The following is a 23,822-nucleotide window of genomic DNA, read 5'->3' as shown; positions in this document are numbered from 1 at the left end:
AAGCAAGGCAAACTTACTCAGAAAATGGACCACAACTGTGTTAGAGTTCTCTATAAGAAAAGGGATGGAAAGGGCAGGAGAGATGTCTCAATGGTTAGGAGCACTTGCAGTACTTGCAGAGAACTAGGTTCAGTTCCCAGCACCCACACTAGGTGGCTCACAACCACCTCTAACTCCAGCTCCAAAGGATCAAGGAATCTGATACCCTCTTCTGGCCTCCATGGTCTCTTGTACACATTCATGTTTGTGTACACACACACACACACAGTTGCGGAAAAATATACATAAATCTTAAAAAAAAAAAAAAGAGTTCATTATAGGGAACAGGCTAGAAACATCTCTACTAAGCCCTATTCTTGCTCACTTAAAATGAGGTATGAATGGCATCTCCTAGACTCTCCATTAACGAGCTACTCAGCTGGCTCCTACTTCATGATAGCCTCAGTACTCTCCTCTACCTGGAACAGCACCAAGACTTCTTCATTGAGCATTGCTGAAAATCACTGCCAACAAAAACTGCATCCTTGACTGCTTCCGATGAAGGAGATGTCATATCTTGTTGGCAGGACATGGATCTTTTTTCTTTAGTTACAGTTAAGTTCACAAAACTGGAAAATTTATATTTTTAAATTCTTTTGACTGACTCACATAAATATGTCTAGTTCTACATAAAGCCATGGTTTGCCAGAGGCATAGTGTTTTCTTTGTGGTGGAGAGACTGGAGAGCCCTGGCAGAGAAAGATTCAGGCAAATGGAGGGCCCTGAATATTAGAGTAACCCCAAGCCCAAATGTTAGAAAGAGAAACCCATTAGGCTTGTTGGTGATCTGTTTTTGTTCCCATCTGCAGTAGTTTTACTGCAGTTTCTGTTATCAACTGAGTCACTTAAATTTAAGAATGTTCTGGGAAGATCCTACTAATTCGTGTCAGCAAGATTTAGTCTAATCTAGTCTAAGAACTAAATTTTGTCAGCAATTTCCCAGTTCAATGAGGATGTTCCATGTCTCCTGTGAATCAATCTATGATCTTGTCTGCTGCTACTGAAGTACACCTCTTTGAACAGACACAGGTTTCTGGTAATTGTGAGGAATTCTTTCCCCACTGAGCTTGGGTGAGCTGGGGAGGTAAAAGTGGGGTGGCTTCCTGGAATCATGGGAAAGCCTTCTCTTCTCTTGCCACAGGCATGGGACTCTGCTATTCCTGGTAGTGCATATCACTTTTTTGAAGACTGGTCTTCACTGGGTGAATTAGTACCAGTCCAGGCCTGATGAGGCAATGGTGACAAAAGACAGCTTTTGCCTCTGCTGGAGAGGTCTACCCACTTAAAGCCTCTTCATCTTGGACCTCCTTTGTCTCACAATTCTGTCCTTCTGCTCACACTCCAAGACTTCTCTCTGTTAGATGAAGTACTTTTTCCTGGTCTCCACACTGTCCCACCACCATACCTGGTAAATGTTACTTGCTATGGAGTAACCATCTGATAGAACAGACTTCCCAGATTCTGAGGAAGTATTCTGATTGATTCAGGACAAGATAGCTCTTACGTATGGATAGAAAAACCCTCCTTGTCTTAGAATTTGAAGAATACCAAGCTGTGTGTAGTAGCGTAAGCCTGTAATCCCAACCTGAGCTCCACAGTAAAGCTGAAGCCTGCTTGTACTATATAAGACCCTATATCAAAACCAACCAAATAAAAATATCTGAAGGGTCCAACAGGCTTTCTCTGTCAATCATCCAGCAGTACAAGACATTTGTCCTGTGTTCTTTGAAATTAAATACTGACCCATCGCAAGTCCTACTTGTGCACAAAGATAATTTTGGAGAGTCAGCATGGACAGAACCTGGCACTCTCATAGAAAAATTTATATGGAAAACCAGACAGCTTTCCTCACTAGGAAAGCTTGAAGGAGGGAAAGGGTTCTATGCCTGGAAAGCACAAGTGGGGTACAGTTTGCAAAATGTTTCTATGTGGTCAAAGTATCTGTCTTAAAACTCTTGGACAGAAACAGACTGCCTGTGATGAGATACACTGACTGGTGGTTAGAGGGTGCAGGGAGATAGTTAGAGTTAATTACTCTCGTGGCAGGGAGCAGAGGTGGGGCAGAGTAGGATTGGATCCTGGAAGTTTACAAAAGACCAGAGGAGTAGACATATGCATGCATGTCTGCCCATGTAACAAATAACTCAACCTCAGACTTCTATAACTATACACCACCAACTACCTCTTTTCTCTATAAGACACTCATCCTCAAGTCTTTCATTATAGGAAAGGAAGGAAGGAAGGAAGGAAGGAAGGAAGGAAGGAAGGAAGGAAGGAAGGAAAGACAGATTACAGTAATGTATTCAAGGCCAATTTTCTCAACCTCAAATTGCATAAGGCCTAGTTTATATCATATCTCAGCACACCCAAGATAGCAAATATATCCTCTGAATGCTAGGGTGTTATTATCTAACACTTTTATATATTCCAGAAACTTCTATATGGACACAGAGTCAAGGCCAGACAGAATTTCCTGACTTTCCTTGCTTCACCTCTAAGCACTATTGCTCCTAAAGGTGGCCTGCAGGTGGCCTGGAGAACTCAATAAAACATTATCACACACATTAGTTTAAGATTGTGGTGTCTCTTGATTACCTCATTTTAAACATGCGATGACCTCTTGGGACTCCCTAGGGGAACTTCCTTGCTCCTCCTTTAAAATGAGTAAATGACATACAACGACTGGTTAGCTTGCCAAAGTATCGAGAACCCACCTAGACAAAGAAGAAAAAGACTGCTATTTGGCCTGGGATGTCTCACACCTCCCCAGCACCAATGACACAGCAAGAGTGCATTTGACAAGGGGTCATTTAACAAGCGCGTGGAGTCCCTCTGCTGTCACCCATAAATAAAATCTTGGCAGCTTCATTTCCATTTTTATTTTTTTCGGTTGTGGTCACTTGTGATCAGCCATGAAAGAGATGCAGATTCTTTGTTTACTATAATGCCTAGGGTTTCATGAGCTCCATTTCACCCTTAGAGTCCCCCATATGTCCTGATCCCAATTCCAATTTATGTATTTGTTAAAAAGTCCCAGCCAAGAAGAAGTCTTCCCAACTGAACAGAATTCAGGATGTATCTTGTTATAAGGTCTTAAGTCAAGCGAAATTATTTTACCTAGGGATGTTGCCAAAGAACAACAAAGAATGTGTCTGCTCTGTTTTGAATCAAGCAACCACTAGTGGAATCCGCATGTCAAGACATTTAGAATTAAATACACCAGCTCATAATGTGAATCTGAAAATAGATGATGTTACCCTAATTTTTCACAAGCCAACTATGGACCCTCAACAAAAAGCAGGATAAGGGACCTAGGGCCAAAGCTGCCTGTAATCAAGCAGTATTCACACAGTAGCAGAACAATGGTACAATGAACACACTCCCTGCAATCTCCTTGGTATCTGCCCACATGAGGACATGTCCTGTTTTCTTTTGGGTCCACTGTTACTTCCTGGGTTATGCCACAGAGAGGGGATGGTGCCTCAAGCAGCTCTCACAGTAACAGATACATAGGCAACTAGGTGGAAAGAACCCATGAAGAACTGGATTCAACCATTACAGGACTTTGCTTTGCCATCATGCTAGGCATATTTCTATTTGATGAAACTTCTTATTCTGCTTGGTAGGTGTGCTAGTTTATGTCATCTTGACAAAAGCTAGAGTCATTTTGGAAGAGGGAACCTCAATTGAGAAAATGATGCCATAAGACTGGCTTGAAGGCAAGCCTGTGGTACATTTTCTTGATTGACAACTGATGTGGGAAGACTCAGCTCACTGTGGTAGTGCCACCCCCAGACTGGTGGTCCCGGGTGCTATAAGAAAGCAAGTTGAGCAATCCATGAGGGGCTAGCCAGTAAGCAGCATCCCTCCATGGCCTCAGCATCAGTTCCTGCCTCCAGGTTCCTGTCGTGAGTTTCTGTCCTGGCCTCCTTTGAAGATTACTATGGTAGAGAGTTGTAAGCCAGAATAAATCCTTTCCTCCCTAAGTTGTTTACAGTTATGGTATTTATCACAGCAATAGAAACCTGACTATGACAGCAGGTGGTGAATGGGCTGAATGAAGGGCTTGGGAGCCACTCTAAGGCCAACTAGCATTCTATTTTTTTTTTTAAAGGTTACTTTTTCTCTCCAAGAATAATTTATTTCTGTATTTTATGTGCACAGGTACTTTGTCTACACACCAGAAAAGGACATCAGATCCCATTATAAGCTGTTGTGAGCCACCATATTAAGTGCTAGGAGTTGAACTCAGGACCACTAGAAGAGCAGCCAGTGCCCTTAACTACCACCTCTCCAGCACCCTACGTAGCATTCCTTGGATTCTCTCTCAGGGTTCAAACAGATTCTTGGCCTTTATTCAATGATTAATTAAAAAAAAAAAAAGCTGACAATTATCTTGAGCTTCACCCCAAAATATTTTATATTAACTGATTTTTTTTTCTTTTTTCGTAGTTCAAATAGAAGTGTTGGGGCTCGAGAGATGGCTCAGTAAAGCGCACTTGCTACTCTTCTCGATTAGACCAGATTCCAATTGCCAGCACCCATGTTGGATGGCTTACAACTGTGTATAACTCTAACTCTAAGGGCTCCAATGCCCTCTTTTGGCTTCTGTGGGTGTACACACACACACACACAAAAAAAAAAAAAAAAAAAAAAAAAAATACCAAACAAAAACTTCTACTGAGGCTCTGTTTTAGTTAACTTACATCTTTGTACTGTAACAAAATAACAAGCTAAACTCACCCTAGCCCTTTTGGGGTAAAGAGAATGGGTCATACAATTTAAAAACAAAGCATTGTGCCTGCTCTGAAATATTTTAGAATTTCCACAGGAGTGTAAACACACAGTTATTATACAACACCGAAACTTGATTCTAAGGTACTACCTACCCAAGAGAAATAAAAACATGAAATTCACACAAAAACATATATGCAAATGTCTGTATTATTCATAACAGTCAAGAGGTGCTGGGGAATATTATTTTAAGGTGTGTTACTTTGTACATGTTGCATTTGTTTAACTCTGTGAAGCTGTGTTACTGTGCCTAAGAAAAAATTAAATGGCCAATAGTGCAGCAAGAGAAAGGTTAGGTGGGGCTGGCAGGCAGAGAGAATATATAGCAGGAGAAATCTGGGAGGAGAAAAAAGAAGTAGCCAGAGAATGAGGAGGACTTCAGGGTCCAGCTACCCAGCTACACAGCAAGCCACAGAGTAAGAGTAAGATTTACAGAAGTAAGAGAATGGGAAAAAGGCAAGAGGGAAAAGCCCATAGGCAAAAGACAGATGGGATAATTAAGTTATGAGAAGCTAGCTAGAAACAAGCCAAGCTAAGACTGGGCATTTATAAGTAATAACAAGCCTTTGTGTGTGATTTATTTGGGAGCTGGTTGGAGAGACCCCCAAAAGACCAAAAACAAAAAACAAAAAAGCAAAACAAAAAAACAAAACCTAGCAACAAGCCACAAATCTCTCAGATGATAATAAATGAAATGTGGTATATCCACATAGTAGAATATTACTTATTAATAAAAAGAATGAAGTTCTCATACATACTACAGCAAGAGTGGACCTTAAAGATAATGAAGTAGGTGAAATGGACCAGACACAAAGCCAACAAATTATACAATTGCATATCTATGCAATGCCCAGACAGACAAATTTACTGAGTCAGAAACCAGTTCAGTGATTCCCAAATTGGGGGAGAGGGGTGTTAGAGTAAAAAGTATTCTGAACTGCATAAATCTGAATATACAAGAAGGGACTGGATTGCAAGGTGTCTAGATTCCTCTGTAAAATATACAAAATGACAAAGACTTGCACTGCCATCTGAGGCCCCCATATACCTTCTGTGCTCAGGCTTATGTACCATGAGATTGGCCATGACAGATGACTGTTTGGATCTTGAAGCCTGCATGCTCTTTAATGTTAGAATGCAGAGCAAAGCACAACAGCTCCCTATCATTTTCTCCCTGCCCATACTGTCTATCTCAGATGAAACCCCACCCAAGCAACAATGAAAAACCCAATCTCCTAGGCACTGAGGAGAGGGTCCAAGGCCTGCAGAAGCCAGACTCAAAACTTAAGACTCCCTTGCTCCTGCCATCCTCACTGGACAGCAAGGCTCCTTCACCACATCCTCTTCAGCTGATTTGAGTACCAAAATGAGTCTCCAACTTAAAGCAGCCTTCAGTGCCAGCTAAGCAATTTATTTCAGCAGCTTAGTTGGAAGTGAGAGTTTGGGGTGCCGCTCAATGGTACAATACTTGGTTCAGTATGTTTGAGGTCTCCAGCACCATAAAAAATAAATAAAAACTATTTCTTTTATGTACCCAACTGTAAATTATTACATTTAAGATACATTTGGCAACTACTGAACAAACAAAAAGACATAGATTAAAGATGTAGATTAAAATCAAGAAATAAACCACATGTGGGAGAACAATCACCTCAGTGAAGGGTGGATGCTGTCCACTATTGTGTGTCACCAACAGGTAGCATGTAGCACACGTTGCAGGGCAGGGACCTAGGGTCTTGGAGGACAGATGTTATCAGTCACCAGGGAGAAGGCAGGCACAGAGTCACAGATCTGCAGGTGTCTTTCATCTCTCTCACTTGGTTTCTGTTGTCACACATTCATCACCAGCTTGTTTACTGATGACAGCTACAGTGCTCTTCCCACTAGCTCCTATTTCTACTTTCTTCTGGTGGGTAGAGTCACCCCATATCTGCTGCTCTAAACTTCTATGCCACAGAGATCATTCCCTAAAAACCCTTTCAGAGGTCAATTGTAGAATATTATTTTAAGGTGTGTTACATTTATTTGTGCTGTGGAATGTGGTGATATTGTGCCCCCAATATATTGTGCACCCTAATAAACTTATCTGGGGTCAGAGAAAAGAAGAGCCACTAGATAGACATAGAGGCCAGGAAATGGTCATACACCACACACACACACACACACACACACACACACACACACACACACACACACACCCCTCTAATCTTAGCATTCCAGTGGCAGAGATCCATCCAGATCTCTGTGAGTTCAAAGCAAGACTGGAAACAGCCAGGCATGGTGACACACGCCTTTAATCCCAGGAAGTGATGGCAGGAAGCTGAGAGGTATATAAGGCGTGAAGACCAGGAACTAAAGCCCTGTTAAGCTTTTAGGCTTTTAGCAGCAGTTCAGCCGAGATCCATTCAGATGAGGACACAGAGGCTTCTAGTTTGAGGAAACAAGATCACAGCTGAAGAATTGGCGAGGTGAGGTGGCTGTGGCTTATTCTGCTTCTCTGATCTTCCTGCATTCACACCAATACATGGCTCCGGGTTTGTTTTTATTAATAAGATCTTTTAAGATTCGTTAGCTGGGCGGTGGTGGTGCACACCTTTAATCCCAGCACTTGGGAGGCAGAGCCAGGTGGATCTTTCTGAGTTCAAGGCCAGCCTGGTCTACAGATCGAGATCTAGGAAAGGCGCAAAGCTACACAGAGAAACCCTGTCTCAAAAAACTAAAAAAAAAAAAAAAAAAAAAAAAAGATTCATGTTACAGTGGAATATTTCCTTTAATGACACAAAGATGTGTTGTATTCTTTTATGTTCCATTTGTTTAATGCTGTGAAGATGTGTTACTTTGCCTGTCTAAAACACCCGATGGTTTAACAAAGAGCTGAACGGCCAACAGCAAGGCAGGAGAAAGGATAGGCAGGGCTGGCAGGCAAAGAGAATAAATAGAAGAAGAAAAGGAGGACACAGGGGGTTAGCCACACAGCCACACAACCAGCAATGGAGTAAGAGTAAAAGTAAGATATACAGAAGTAAGAAAAAGGTAAAAGCCCAGAGGAAAAAGGTAGATGGGATAGTAATTTAAGTTAAGAAAAAGCTCGCTAGAAATAAGCCAAGCTAAGACTGGGCATTTATAATTAAAAATAAGCCTCCATGTGTGATTTATTTGGGAGCTGTGTGGTGGGCCTCCCAAAGAGCAAAGAGCTAAAGAACAAAAACAAACAACTAAAATCATCTTAACTGGATGTAATGGAATCAAAATCCTTCTGTCCATTTTCCCAATCCCCACACTGGCCCCTTCAGCTCCATCCCTGAATGCTGCCCAAGCTAACTCCTGACTTCTTGGGCTTAACCAGCAGCTGGCCTGCTGTAGCCCTTCCTTTACCTTTCCTGACTTCCTCTTGTTTGAATTCATCTTCACTTTAGACTTCCACCAACAAATTAAATTGTTTCATATGAGTAACCTGGGTTTTCTGAACTTCGTCAGCTTATTTTTTAGAATAAATTTATTATTCTAAACTGCATGGCACCTAGTATAGAGTAGGTGCCTAATAAGTGTGGTGTTCTATGTTATCATATGATGTTGGCCAGGAGATGGGTGTGTATTATTTCCCTTCCAAATACAGACACCAGTCTATTCCCCATGAAGATAGGTTGGGCGCCCCTCAGTGATCATGGGGACTGGGCTCCATGCCACCCTGAAGATACTAAAGTCTACAGATACTCAAGTCATTCATACAAAACTAGGATGTGTTTACATTATAACCTAGCCACCCACTTCCCCACACTATGAAACATCTCTAGGATCGCTTGTGATAACTGATATGATAAATGCTTCTATGGTTTGGAGAAAGGCCCATCTGTACAAGATCAGGACAGATGCTATTTCTTTCTAACGTTTTCTATTCATACTGGTTAAATTAGGATGGATAACTCACAGATATGAGGCCCAGCATACTTAACTGGTCACTGATGCCATTCACATAGTTTCATTCTGTTTCTACCTCTGGGATGTCCTAGAGTTAATGTCTCCTCCCTGAGACAGTCCTCTCATACTTTCTCCCCACCTCTTCATTTTGGAATGAAAGTCTTCACTAATGTCTCCACTAATCTTCAAAGCATAGTAGAGTTATGTTAACCCTGCTGCTACGAAAGTTGCTAGTGTAGCTCAGCGGCAGAGTATGCCTGGTGTGCCCAAATCCCTCACTCAGTCCCCCTAAAAGCCATTAATTTTTAATTAAAAAAATTAAATATTGATTTATGTGTGTTTGTGGGGGGTATATGACATGGCATGCATGTGGAAACTAGAGGACAGCATGTGGGTTCTCTCCTTCCACCTTGTTGGGTCCTAGGGATAACTCAGACCACTAGGTTAGCTGGCAAGTGCTTTTACCACTGAGACATTTCATTGGTACATTAAAATGAATAGTTTTATGCCTTAGAAATCCAATGTAGGAATCTGCAGGATGCACAGGTGCATAGCACATGCTGCTGTGTATTTTCTTTTTTCTTTTTTTTTTTTTTTTTTTTTGGTTTTTCGAGACAGGGTTTCTCTGTGTAGCTTTGCTCCTTTCTTGGATCTTGCTCTGCAGACCAGGCTGGCCTCAAACTCACAAAGATCCACCTGGCTCTGCCTCCCAAATGCTGGGATTAAAGGCGTGTGCCACCAACCCCAGCAGTTGCTGTGTATTTTCTAACACAATCTCTTATCAGGCCAAAGACTTGTGCACAAGATAAATAATTTTTTATACCTACTGAAGGTTATTTCATGGAACAGTTCCTTCCAGCAGGCTGGGGAAGATCCTCATTAAGACGGGGAAGCTCACTCAGCTCACAGGACTGCATAAACAAGGCACAGTGCTCATGAGATGAGCACTGACAAGACGAAGAATCAGACTCAGTTTTTCTGCAGGCTTTAGTTGTTTTTTAAAATCTAGTTCTCTTTCCTCTCTTGACCAATGAAGAGCATCGATGGAATCCCTTTTAAGGACCAGGCACTGAGCTAAATCCTCCTCAGGCACTAATTAATCCTCACAATGCCCCTGCTACTTGGACCTTCTAACTCTCACTCCACAGCAAGAACACTAAGACTTATTGTTATTTTACTTCCTTGAGGTCCCTAAGGCATTCTGAAACCCTTATTTGTGGGCTTCAGTGTTTACAGAGGTACACTTTGGTCTACCTCAGGTTGGCAAGATGGCTTAGTAGGTAAAGGTGGTTGCTGTCAATCCCCAGGACCCATTTGATGGAAGAGCCAAATCATCTCCCATATATATGTTGTTCTATTACCTTTACACATGCACCATGGCTTGCCTCTCCACAATGCACACAATAAATAAATAAATGGAGTATTTTTTAGGTTTGACAAATAGCAAGGGTCTCTGAACCAAGTTCTTTTCCTATCCAACTGTGACTTGCTTTATGAACACATCTGCTGTGGACCCACATGGCAGCAATTTAGTGACAAGTTGTGGCTGTAGCATGTACAGCATAGGGAGACCAATTACCTTTCAACCTTCTTTCACAGACTTACACCAAAGAGATTCTCATACCTTATCCCCAGCCTTAGCCATAGGGCAGAGGACAGGTCTCCATGTTTTCTTTCCCTGTACAGATGAAGCCTCACTGACAGAAGGGAGGGGGGATTCATCTGGCATGTGACGCTTCCTATTGTGCTTTCTGGGGTTCTATGGGAGGGAGGGGAGTAATTTGTAGGGTGACTGATATTTTTCTTTTGTACAAATGCACCACATTTTCAAACCTCTTTTTCCTAGAGGCAAAATGCCATGTCTCCCTTCTTTCGTGTGCCTGATGCCTGATACATCACGGATGGTTAATAAACATCACATCATTTCCACACTGCATTCACTAAGAATTAACTGTCTCCAGGAATCTTGCCTGCTTTCATGTTTCAGTAAGTGCAGATGTTTCCCAAGAAAAGGACCCTTCAAAGGCCAGTCCCGCCTGCCTATCCCTTCCCCATGCCCACAAATATCAGTCCTTTCTTCCCTGAGCCAGTGGACTCCCTCCAACCCTCTCTTATTTTACTTTGCCTCAAACCCCAATTGTAGAATGTGTATGTGAGCCTCTGACTCCTGTTCCTACCATTTCTAATATGAAATGGCAGCACCCAGCTCTCCACATAATTAGATCCCTTCTGGGGAAGGTTCTGAAGACCCATTATTATGACAACTTTGTTTGTTTTATTTTTTGAGACAGACTCACTATGTAGCTAGGCTAACCTGAAACTCACAACCCTCCTGTCTCTGTCTCCTGGGTGCTGCAATTACAGGCATGGGGCACCAGATTCAGCTGAGGGTGTACATTAAAACAAAAAGCTTTGTCCCTGTGGAGCATGCCTCTTTTTTTTTTTTGTTTGTTTGTTTGTTTGTTTTGTTTTTTGAATTTTTATTTTATGTGCATTGGTATGAGAGTGTCAGATCCCCTGGAACTAGCATTACAGACAGTTGTGAGCACCATGTGGATGCTGGGAACCAAACTCGGGTCCTCTGGAAGAACAGCCAGTGCTCTTAGCCATCTCTCCAGCCCCTGGAGCATGCCTTTAATCTCAGCACTGGGCAGGTAGAGACAGGCAGACCTCTGTGAGTTTAAGGCTAACATGGCCTACAAAGAAAGTTCCAGCTTGGCTAGTGCCATTTAGTGAAACACTATTTCTAAAGGAAAGAAAAAGTTTTGTTTCTATGAAGATTTTTTTTCTTTCTTTTTTTTAAACTAACTTTTATGTATTGAGAAATAGAGGCAAGGGGGATATTTTTATTTTATGTATATGAGTGTTCTGCTTGCATGTATGTTTGTGTACTACATGCTACGTGGTGCCCTTAGAAGTCAGAAGGTGGCACTGGATCCATGGACCTAGAGTCACAGACAGTTGTGAACCACCATTGTGTGCTGGGAATTGAACCCAGGTCCTCCGGAAGAGCAGCCAGAGCTCTTAACCACTGAGCTATCCCTCCAGCTAGACATGGGGAACTCTCAGTGTTGGACAGTTAACGAGCCAGAACTTTGTTTTCTATATTTTCGCACTTGGAAAGTGCTCAATGACTACGCACCAGAATTCTAAGTGTTTATGCTTCTCTTCAGTTATCTGCATAAACAAGTTAACAAAATGACTTGTTTGTTAAACACAAGTATAATACTCATTCCTATTTTGATTAATCCATGTGAGTCTATTTAATGGGTAATAGGGTTTTATTAAGACATAAATTGAGAAAATACATTCACAAATACAGAATGGAGTAGACAGCTGAAGTCATCCTCTGATCTAACTGGGAGTGAAGGCTCCACCCCACTGGTAAGAGCAGGGAGGAGGGTAAGTGACCCTTCCCCCTCTCCTTTTAAGAGGTCCTGTACAACAGCAGGAAGAACCACCTCCTTCGGGGACCTATAGCCCAAGGTCATGGGTGGAGCAAATACCACTATACATTTCATCTAATATTCCTTATTAAGTGGGGAAAGTACTAAATGAGAGATATTGGCATCTAGAAAGGTGGCTCTGTAAAATGCATGCCACAAAGACATGAGTTCAATCTCCAGAACTTGTATAGAAAACCAGGCACAGCGACAGATATGTGGAGTCCCAGTGTTAGTGAGATAGACAGACAGATATCCCCCCCTACCCCCCAGCTACCTGGCCAGCAATCCTAGCCCAAATCTATGAATCCCAGGCCAGGGAAAGACTGTCTGGAAAACAAAGGAGGCTGGGGGAGGGGCTGGAGTGATGGCTCAGTGGGTAAGAAAACATACTGCTCTTAGAGAAGACAGGAGTCTGGTTCCTAGAACCTGAGTTGCAGATTTGGCCAGCTCACACCTGGCTGTAACTCCAACTCCAGGAGCATCAGATGTCTTTGGGCTTCACTGGCTCCTGCATGCATGTGCATATATCTGTACTCAGACACACACACACACACACACATATAATTAAATATATCTTAAAAATGAAAAGATGGTGGTTATATTATGGCCAAACACACACACACTCCCCCAGACAAGTGCAACTGTACACTTATAAGCATGCATACACATACCTACACACACAAAGATAAAACAGCTAAGTACAAGATTACAAAAGCACAAAATAAGACAAACAGTGAGTAAGAATGTGTCTGTCTCTCACTTTCACTGCTGTAGTTCTGAGTTTAGGTAGAAGACTGAAGACGTCAAGTGACATCGATGAGCAGCTGGGGTGCAGTTCAGAGGCAGAGCACATACTAATGTGCACAAGACCCTGGGTCCCATCTTCCATGCCCAAAGAAACAAAAGTCAATAAAAACAAAACAGCAGCAATGACCTTGCTTTCATGTTGAACAAAGAGGACAGCTTAGAAAGATCATCTTCAATATCAGAGGCTGCAAGGCATCTCTAAGCTCTGCAGGCTCCAATGCAGCTGGGGTTGCTGCCAGACCTTTTACAGACTTGGGAGTCTCTCCCACTTTCTTGACAAGTCCAGAGTCTTCCTCCCTCTACAGCACAGGAAAGAATTGCTGTTTCAATCAAAAGCAATGAAAATACTCGCACTCATGAAAAAATAACTATTCAAGTAAAAAAGAGAAGCTTGTATCAACTAGGGCCAAACACCAGTATTCAAAACTATAAAGGATAAAAATAAAGCATTGGAAGTGGCAGAAAGTGATGACTCAGAAGAACAATTTCACAATATTTCATGTGGCAAGAGTTGTATGCACTGATACAACTTAGGACTTTTTTTTTAAGTTCCTCTTCAGAAAAAAAAAAAAAAAAAGTTCTTTAAAAATATCTACTTAAAGCATCAGACAATATTAAGTTCCTGAAAACAAAATAATGTTCATTCAGTGATTTGTTCCTCCATTACCTGGCCCTTGTTTTTAAGGTTTCTCTTCTTACATACAACACTTGTGTTTTGAGAGTTGGACACCTTTTAGCATCATTTCTAGAAAAATTACAATTTCCAAGTCAATTTGTAATTATTTTGTGAATAAACTAAATTTTTAAGTGCACTATATAAAACATGATCTTTTGCTGGGCATAGTGGTACATCCTCCTGTGACCCCAGGACTAAGGACATACATACAGGAGAATTATGAGTTCAGGGTCATCTTCAGCTACTTAGAGTGTCTAAAGCTAGCCTGGGCTCCACGAAACCCTGTCTTAAAAACAAACAAAGATAATTTTACAAGTAGAAAAAAATTGTAAAGTGCCCACTTAGAATCAAACTGTTCTGTAATGATCACTGTATGGTGTGGTATTAAGTTCTAAATATGATGATCATATTACATGTTACAGTTTTAATAGTGGCCAGAGACTTTAATCCCTCACCTTGTATTCCACTCCACAGATTAGCTCAAACTAAGTACAACCTTTGCTCATACCTAATTCAGGATGATGATTCTGCAAAGCAGTGAGACAGCTAAAGGAAAGCATACTCAGGCCTTTCCCAAAAGGAGACACAGAAACAATGACTTTCTCACCCACTAGAACTGTTACAGTGACTTTGGGACCATTCCCGCAATAAGACCAGATACTGCTCACTGCTCTAAGTGTTACCACAACCACTATGGTGCAACAGAGGGGCTAATTCATCCAAGGCTATCTTGCTGCTTCCTGGTAGTCAGTCGGGTTCCATCCTGTGTTGAGTCTTAGCCAGAATGCTCTTCCAAGGCAACAAGGGAGCTGTTCAAATCTGTTGGCATACCCCCTTCCTGCAAAAGTGTTGGAGTGATGACTCAGAACAAGAGGGCAGTTTCACGGTACTTCATGTCTCCACCAAGTGTTCAAATAAAATAAAATAAAGAGACTGCTATGAAACAAACATTTTTAATACTCAGTGAACAATCCACAGCCACAATGCAGGGTAGAGAATGCTGAGTTTGGATAGTGAGGTTTTCATGGAAGGAAGAAATAGTCAGAGCAGCAGGCAGGCAGGGGTGTCCAGAGCAGTGGCAGGTTAGTGCAGACCTACCACATGCATAATGGGTAGGTTTTCTCACTGGCTACACGAAGGCCTCATATTGGTCCCATTTCACAGATGAGCAAAGTAAGACTGAGAGCAGATAATGACCTGCTGGTAAGGGGCAAAGTCAGCAGGTGGAGAAGGGTGCTCTGCTCTAAAGCCTGGCTTCCTAACCCCAAGGATACCAGGGACAAGTAATAAAGAGAGTCACTCTAGTTCATAACTTCACTGAAGGCTATATGGTCTACCCTTAAAACTTCAGCCAAGAGCTCTCTTTGCTCAGGAGACCTCCAAAAGATCAGCTCAAATCCTTTAAGGAAAGTTTCAGAGTTTTCTGTTTTAATTTGCTTTGCCACTACCCACAGAATAACTCTTTCCTACCCCACACACAACCAAACACTGGAAACAACCTAATATCTTCATGATCTCTTGGTAGAAAAATAGTTGAGAAGATGTTTTCCCTCTAGTTTTTCCAAAAATAAGAACAAACCATGTTCAACTTCAACTTAATTGTTGGAAAAACAAATAATTATTCCTCCTCTTTCTTTTCCTTCCCCTCCTTGGGATTTATCAGTGAACAAAAACAGGGGTACAGGTATGAGGCTGAAAATGGTTGGAAATCTCAGGGCCAGTGGGCATAACCTGTAAAGCCAGGTTTAAAGGGTAGCTGAGTCCACACACACATACCATTATCACTCACCCCCAGAATCCTGAGGTGTTCTATGAATAGACGTGTCTGAGTGTTTCTCAGTCCAGGTATCAGTGGAAGGAACATGGGGTTCTGAAGTCAAATGTTCCCTTTCCTTTTGGGATTCTTTGTACTAGAAATTGAACCCAGGGCCTGCTTCATGCTAAGTGCACACACTCTATGTTCGAGCTACAGCCTGGGCCCGTTGAAATCAGTTTTAACTTAAATGTCGGCTGTCATACTTAACATATGAGTTTCAATTCCTCCTTTACAAACCCTAAACCTCTCTTGAAGGATACTGGGGAGAATTCAATGAATGAAAGAGCTGAAATTGCCTAGCATAAAAAGATAGTCAAGCAAGACTTTTTAAAACCATTTTCTTTCATGTGAAAATGGTCTTTAAAAAAAAAGAGTAAGAAAAAGAATCTATGCCTTAATCAAATGAAAATGCATTGATCAGCATTTACTTGAAAAAGAAAAGGCTAGGCAGGGATCTAGCCTGACCAGTGAATCCTCTGCAAGAGGGCAAGGGTGGGGTGGGGGAGTGGGTACTGGAGTACATCTGTTGGCAAATGAGGTGAATACCATTCATGGTACAAAAATTATGAATCTCCCCAAATTATTTGAAAAAAGGCAACAGTCAGAAAATGCCCCTTAAGTTTTAGGAACTCCACCTGCCTGCCCAAGAGCAAAAGGAGCCCGAGAGCCTTTCCTTTCAGACAATTGAGGCTAAGAACCTACTTGACATTCATTTCTCCACAAGCCATCCAATACCAAATTCTTATAAATCAGAAACATTAATCAAAAACCCCCTCCCACTAAGTGTTGCCAAAGGCTTTGAACATTTCAAAGCAGCCCTTCAAAGGGCACCAAGTCAAACCCTGTTCCCTTGCCCTCTACTCATCTCCCAGGATTAGCCTTTCTCCTCCTGTTGTCCGCTTTCCACCCCGTGTGTTTAGGAAAGGTGCAGCTGAAAGGACAAACTCATGCTGGGCTCATTTAGATGCTCCCCACAGGAAATGAGGACATTCCTGGATTCCTGGCATTCCCATCACTGCCCAGCTAAACACTTCTGGTGTCAGCCCACCCCTCTCCCTGCCCCAGGAATGGAGTGGGGGTGGGGTAAAGGGAGCACATGACAAACAACACCCTCTACAAATTCGAAAATGAACCCAAGCTTCTAGGAAGAATCTCAGATAAGGAGAACCAGCCCAAGCAGTCAAAGGTGGAGACACCCAAGTGTTCATTCTGAGCAACTTTATAAAAACAGTTCAGTGTCCTCCTGGCAAAATCTAGAGGAGCTCTTTGCACTAGACTGAGAATGTGGCTGATGACAGGGCCTAGTACAAGAGAGTCCTTAGAGTCAATCCCCAGGAACACACACACATGCACACAGGCATGTAGCCAAGCATTAATTTGTGGTGATCTTCCAGAAGTCTAAGTGGCCTTCTATGCTTTTATCTACTTATTTTTAAAGTTACTTATTTTTATTTTATGAAACAGTGTTTTGCCTGTGTGCATGTCTATACACCATACACATACAATGCCCAGAAAGGCCAGAAGAGGTTGTTAGATGCTTGGCTGAGAGCCGTTAAGTGGGTGCTGGGATCCAAACCCTGGTCCTCTGCAAAAGAAACAAGTACTCTGAACTGTTGAGCCTTGTTTCTAACTCCTGCTCTATGTTTCTTCAGTTTCTGAAGCCAAGGGCACCTCTGATTCCAGCACTGTGGAGGCTGGGAAAGGAGGATCATAAGTTTGAGCGCCACAGTAGGACTCTATCCAAAAATAAAGAGATGAAATAAATGAAACAAGGCATTTCATTTCTATAAACCTCTTAGCTAAAAGCAGCTCAAACTTGAAGTTTATCCCTTTGGAGGATGGGGATATTATCCCTCAAAGGAGGGGATGATAGCCATGAGGAAAGTGAGGAGGGCATTTGAATTTAGCACCTACTTCTCAGGCAGCTTCAACTGCTATTCACTTTGTGGGCTAAACTATTAAAGGACTCTTACTGAGGAGTGTGGTGGGTGATACACATCTGTAGTCCTAGCTACACCAGGAGGCTGAGGCAGGAAGGTCCCTTGAACCTAAGAGTTCAAAAGTTAGCCTGAGCAATATAACAAGGACCTCAGCTCTTAAAATAATAATTAAAAAATAGTAATAACAGTTCAATCTATAATTATTTTTCTTCTTAAATTTTTGTTTTGTTTTGTTTTGTTTTTGTTTTGGGGACAGAGTTTCACTGCATAGCCCTGGCTGTTCTGTAACTAGCTCTGTAGACCAGGATGGCCTTGAACTCACAGATACACACACACACACACACACACACACACACACACACACACACACACACTTCTGCCTCTGCCTCCTGAGTGCGAAGATTAAAAGTGTGCACCATCACTGCCTGGCTCATAATTATTTTTCAAGGGAAAGGAAAAGCCAGGCTTATTTTGAAACTATAGCTGTAAGAGACCTATCAAATTGTGGATAAGCAAAATGATTCAAGGCCATCCCTCATGTTATCTTCTTTTAGACTATATCCCTGTAACCCCTATGTAATTTTCATTGGTTCCTTTGGACTATTTTCACCAAACCCTCTAGCTCTCCATAGCAAGCTACCTATTATTTATTTAATTTTTTTACTACTATTTCAGTTTGTGATTTTCCAGATTTTTTTCATAGTCATTAATAACATTCCTCTCATCCTCCCCCACAAAAGCAATTCTGTACCAGTTTGGTTGTCAAACACAAACAATAAATGTTTCCAGCTGTCCACAGCTACTCACCATAAACCTTAAATCTGCCCTTGCTCATCATGGTCCAACCATGTAGCTCTTGCCCCTTCACCATTCCAATTACCAAATCAGGCCACCATCCAAAAATAATATGATGAACCCACTACAAGCAATCCATGAGACTGCTTTGGTCTATTGATCTCTTAATACAGACAGGTGCCAAGTGGGTAGGTGGGTGAGGCCTCTATGACATCCAGTGACAGTAAGTGGGATAATAAGGGATTCTAGAGCCATGGGCAAGTTCTGTTTCTATAATTACTGTTTGGTTGTACTAGGGACTGAACCTTAGGACTTGGCAAACGACACTTAGGCAAGTTCTCTACCACTGAACTACATCCCCAGCTCTTTCATATATGACTTTTTTTTTTTTTTAATCAAATAGAGACTGGGAAATAAATAGGAAGGTATCATTAGAGTAAACAGCATATACTATGCTAAGAGAATACAAATAGAACCACAGGTAACAATGTATTCCTGTAATCCCAGCAACTAATAGACCAAGGCAGGAAGATCCACAAACTTGAAATAAACATGGGCTACACAGAGAGACTCTGTACGCATACATGTTTACATACACACACCGCATGCACACACACATGCATGCACACATGCACAACAATAGACTGGTACCTCATGTCTCAGAAAAGGCCCTCTGTCAAGCTGTAACCAGAGTTACACCTCAATTAGCTCTGCAGACTGAGGCCAAGAGATGCTGATCCACAAAGCCTGATTAAAACCTGAAAATATCCATTTAATTAACTCTTCAAAGATTCCCCTTGTTTAAGCTTTTTGTTGTGGAACAAATTAGTGGCAAAATCATCAGGCTTCACCCTGTCTCATTTTTAGACACCTTTCAGAATGGGGTTAATAACTTTGACATACATAAAGGACAATCGACCTGGTTGAGACTAAAATGTAATAATGAATCTCTAAATGACCAAGGAATGACTGTTCCAAAAAAAAATTAATACAGTATATACTATTTTTCCAAAGAGCAGACATTTTCTTCTTTACTATAAATTGCGCTGAATCGGGAAAATGACCAATATTATGATATAAATAACCTTGACCTTGTACAGCAAATGTTTCTGAATAACTATGTATCAATAACTTTGGAAAAGCCTAATCAGTAATGGTTTGCTCCAACAATGGCCCCTTTGTTCTGAGGATAATTACCACTGGCTCATCTGTATGTCAAATCCAAGTTGTTTCTATCCTATTTGTATAAATAAGACATCTCTAAAATTAGACAATAACAAAACTCTCTATGGTATTCAGTTTCCTTTTGCAAAAATAAAAGCCAACACAACAGCCATGTTCAGAGGCAAGTCACACCTTCTCCAACTCCTTAGGAATGAGGTTTTTCACACTCAGATGTTCTGAAGTAGCTGTACAAAAATGTACAAGTGCTAGCAGCACCAAATCTCTTGAGGGTGATAATTCAGCTCCTGTTTTTACAGTACAGTGTCCACCCAGCACCTTTCTGCCTAGGACCCCTCTTATTTGACACCAAAGTCCAGCATATCAGACTTACTCTTCCTCACTGGTATTAACAGCATACGGGATAAAGGTGGATATTAAGGCTCACAAGTATCGACAACTGGTTCCCAGTAATGAGAGTCACCAGGGGCAGAGTCCATCAGGTTACTTCACCAGTAGACACTTTGCACCTTTTAGACTACCATCAATGGCTGAAAATGGACTGTTCAAGCTTACTCACACCTATGGTTCTATGGCTTTGTTGGAGTCAGGGACAGGCTGAAAACCTATTACCTTCTTAAGAATTTGGACAGACTTCTAAGCCCTATCAAAGTGCCTAGGCCTCCTCAAAGGGCCTAGATTATGATGCTAGGCCCACATTAGTGTTCCTGAGATACAGGGTGACCTTCCCAGGCACAAAAGTTGAGAGGTCACCTCCCTAATGTAAGGTACTATCCCAGACACTGGACTGATAGAAAATTCAGAGTATCTCCCAACCCCAGATCCAGCTAAGTCACTTGACCAATGACTCATTCTACTCACACTCACTTCCTGCAGCTGTAGAAGTAAAGGCCCTGTCAAGACCGTATCACTTTGCTTAGAAACACAATCCAAAACTCCCAACAGCAGAATTATCTCTTCTTTCTTTTCCTTTTGTTAGTTGGTTGGTTTTGAGACAGGGTCTTATGGAGCTGGCCCAAAATTCAGTATGAACCTTTGAACTCCTGGTCCTCCTGACTCCACTTTCCAAGTGCTGGGATAGTATGTGTGTGCCACCATGCCAGGCTCAGGAACCCTAAGGTTTTTCAGCTTCTTGTCAGCCTAATTTTCTGTCTGCAATGCCTGGTACCATTCATTCTCTTCCTCCTCTGTTTATGCTCTCTCGACATTTCTCAGTTCATTCCATGAGGAGACTATGAGTCACCAGTTGGCAATCCCCATGTATACTTTAACCCCATAACTTAAAATCCTTTTCAAAATGTGCTAATTTTTATTTCTGCACCAGCTCCCCACCCAATGAACTAATAATGTGGTCATGAAATCAAGTGAATGTTTTCTGCCTCACCCTTTTAATTCTGTAACCTTAATTTTTTGTTTGTTTACTTATTATATTTATTCCGTAGTATGAGGGAATGAACACAGGTCTTCACGCTACTAGTCAAGGGCTCTAACACTTACCTCTATCCCTACACCTTTTTCAAATTTTATACTCAGAGGCAAGGTCTCACTAAGTTGTCCAGGAAGGCCATGAACTTGTGATCCTCCTGGTCCACCCTCAGAGACTATTAGAATTATAGGCATGTACTAAGCAAGTATGAGGACAGCCTGGGCTACAGGAGACATCTCAAAACCTCTTTCAGTTCTTCACATGTCTATTGATTTCCAAAACATACAGCTATCTCAATATTTATTTTCCAGTGTTTTCTAGTCCATGTGTTTGTGTTCTTTTGTAATTCTTGGTTTCATTGTCAATTTTACTACCATCTTTCTTGGCTTTCCCCAAGGGAAATCAGAGCACACAGAATGGACCCAGAAATCTGTTGCTAGGTGGAGGAGGCGGGGAAGGCTGGAGTCCAGGTCGCTCTGACAAGGCATGAATGGAGAATTATGGACCTCATGTGGCTGCATTCACACATTAAAGCCCTATTTCTTTCCCCAGAAAGAAACCTAGAAGAATGTTGGTTCCAGATGGAAAAAAATGCTACAACAATTATGGAGCCAGAGCAGCTGGGGGCTGTTAACTTTAATCAAAGTCCAGCCAGGATGTTTCAAGTAATAGAAGTAGATTTAGGCTCTTTATATTCATATTCCCCGCCTCTACCCCACCCATCCTTCTCTACTTCTTATGACCAGGGCACGAAAACAAGCTGTTCCCCTCATTCCCTTGAACTGTGGTTGGAACAGCAATGCTTTACTGATGTTTCTCAGCCACACTGGAGAGCCTGAGAAACTGGGTCCAAGTGGAGCTGGGGAGGTGGAGGGGTGAGGAATCGTTCCCTGTGGCTGCTGAACAGCTTACCATACACAGTACACGTTTCTTCTTGAGATTCTGGCAGATCTGAAAGAGGTCATGCTGGGCACAGGAGTGCCTGTGTGGAGCTCTGCACTTCGGATGCAGAAGCAGGATTTAAGTTTGAGGCCAGCCTAAGCTTCATGGAGAAATCCTGTATCGTAGCAGCAACAAGAAGGAGTTGCCTGTGTCAGCCTCCCAAAACAAGATGGAGATGCCTGTGTCAGCCCTCCCAAAACAAGATGGAGTTGCCTGTGTCAGCCCTCCCAAAACAAGATGGAGTTGCCTGTGTCAGCCCTCCCAAAACAAGATGGAGTTGCCTGTGTCAGCCCTCCCAAAACAAGATGGAGTTGCCTGTGTCAGCCTCCCAAAACAAGATGGAGATGCCTGTGTCAGCCCTCCCAAAACAAGATGGAGATGCCTGTGTCAGCCTCCCCAGAGCAGCTAAAAGCCAAGAGGTCATGAAAATTGGTTCTTATGCATGGGCACCTGGCACTAACTAAATGTGTTCTGACCTTGGTTTCTATTTGCATTTTGTTTATTATATTGCTGCAGACAGACATAGTCCACCTTAAGATAGAAGTGCTAAAATAAAGAGTGGGGGGATTGTAACAGGCCTGGCAGAAATAAAGATATTCTAAAGATCCACTTGTCCCTGTCTATGTCTCTCTCTGTCCATCTATCAGACTATTAAAATAATGAAGCCCAAAGAAATGGGAATTCACTCAGGAATCTCACTCATGCTGGGAGAAGAAAAGGACATCTGCCAGAGGAAAGGAAGAGATTTCATATGGTCCTAACGATAGGTCAATGTGGGCGGGACCACATTTTAGCTGGGACTACTTAGATGCGCATATCCTTGGCTTTCTATTTCAGGACACTGAAGGAGGACTTAAGGTGTTGGAGGCTCTCTAAGATCTCTTTGTCCTCAATGTGGCTGCACTTTACTCCTTTCTCTTTTTGCTTTGACTCTTCTTAATTGCTTATTGAGAACAGGTGGCTGGCCCTGGCTTGAGGCACAAACTCAAGCTCTGTGACCACAGCAGAGATCACAGTGCAGCAGTGGGGAGACAGAGGGTGAGTGCTAATTCCCTGTGGCTGCTGTAACAGATTCCTACAAACAGGGAGCCTTGAACACCACACATTTCCCCTCTTACAGTCCTGGGGGTCAAAGTCTGAAGTCAGCTTCAGCTGGCTCAAATAAAGGGGTCGAATAGACTGTTCTCACTCTGGAAGCTCTGGAGGAAGAATCCATTCCCCTCCTTGCCTTCTTAAGCATCTAGAAGCTACCAGAATCCTGCTTCAGTCAGTGGGACAGACCTCTCCAGGGTCAAATTCATCATGTGTCTCCTTATCATAAGGACACTTCATGGTAGTTAAGGCCAGTGTGTAACCCAGGATAATCTCCCAATCCCAAACTTCAGTCCAATCATGGCTTGTCTTTTTTTGCCATGTAACCATTCAGGTTTCAGGGATGCAGATGCTGATACCTTGGGGGGCCACGACTTCCACAGTACACTTACACAGTTGGGTCCCTGGAAGAAGTCCCCTCCCATTCATCTAATACTAAGTTATGAGCCTAAGGCCTGGGAACAGGCAAGACACAGGAAGAGCTGGTTTGTGAATACCATAGAAGGACTTTCCATGTGCTCTGCTCCTTTCTGGTCACATATTTCCCTTTCCCAATGGATTTGGCAGCTGAGATGTCTGCAGTCTGTATTCAGCAGACACATAAATGTCACATTGCTTCCCTTTGCTTGGATGCAGCTCTTGTTCCACAAACCCTCAGAGTTTTACATCCACCTGTCACATAGGAGCTCAATTTTGAACCACAATTGGACTTCAAAGTCCCAAATGTTTACTTGTCAAAGTTTTGTTTCTGCACACTAAGAGTCTGTTACTGTGTCCTAGACTGAGTGAGGAAAAGGAACTGAGCTTTGTCAGGACTCACCAAACCTCTTGTAACCGAAGGACTGCACCTCCTCTTCCTCTGCGAAGTCGTCTGCAGAAGGAAACACAAAATGTTAGCCCTGACAGGAGCATAGGCATACACAGTTGGGATAGGATGTGACTGACCTGA

The 23,822-nt window shown here is 42.3% G+C and overlaps 1 protein-coding gene across 2 annotated transcripts in view; it reads right to left on the bottom strand.

Annotated features, from left to right (window-relative positions):
- Positions 1-23,822, bottom strand: part of Colec12 (collectin subfamily member 12) — a 177,951-nt gene that overhangs the window by 133,823 nt on the left and 20,306 nt on the right. For both annotated transcript variants that reach the window (XM_036205027.1, XM_036205026.1), the window contains exon 2: positions 23,694-23,744. In XM_036205027.1, coding sequence (XP_036060920.1) covers positions 23,694-23,744 — 51 coding nt within the window. The remainder of the gene's footprint in view (positions 1-23,693; positions 23,745-23,822) is intronic.

Source organism: Onychomys torridus, chromosome 13 (assembly GCF_903995425.1).
Source record: "Onychomys torridus chromosome 13, mOncTor1.1, whole genome shotgun sequence".
In the NCBI taxonomy this organism is placed as follows: Eukaryota; Metazoa; Chordata; class Mammalia; order Rodentia; family Cricetidae; genus Onychomys; species Onychomys torridus.
This window is presented reverse-complemented; position numbering and strand designations above follow the sequence as displayed.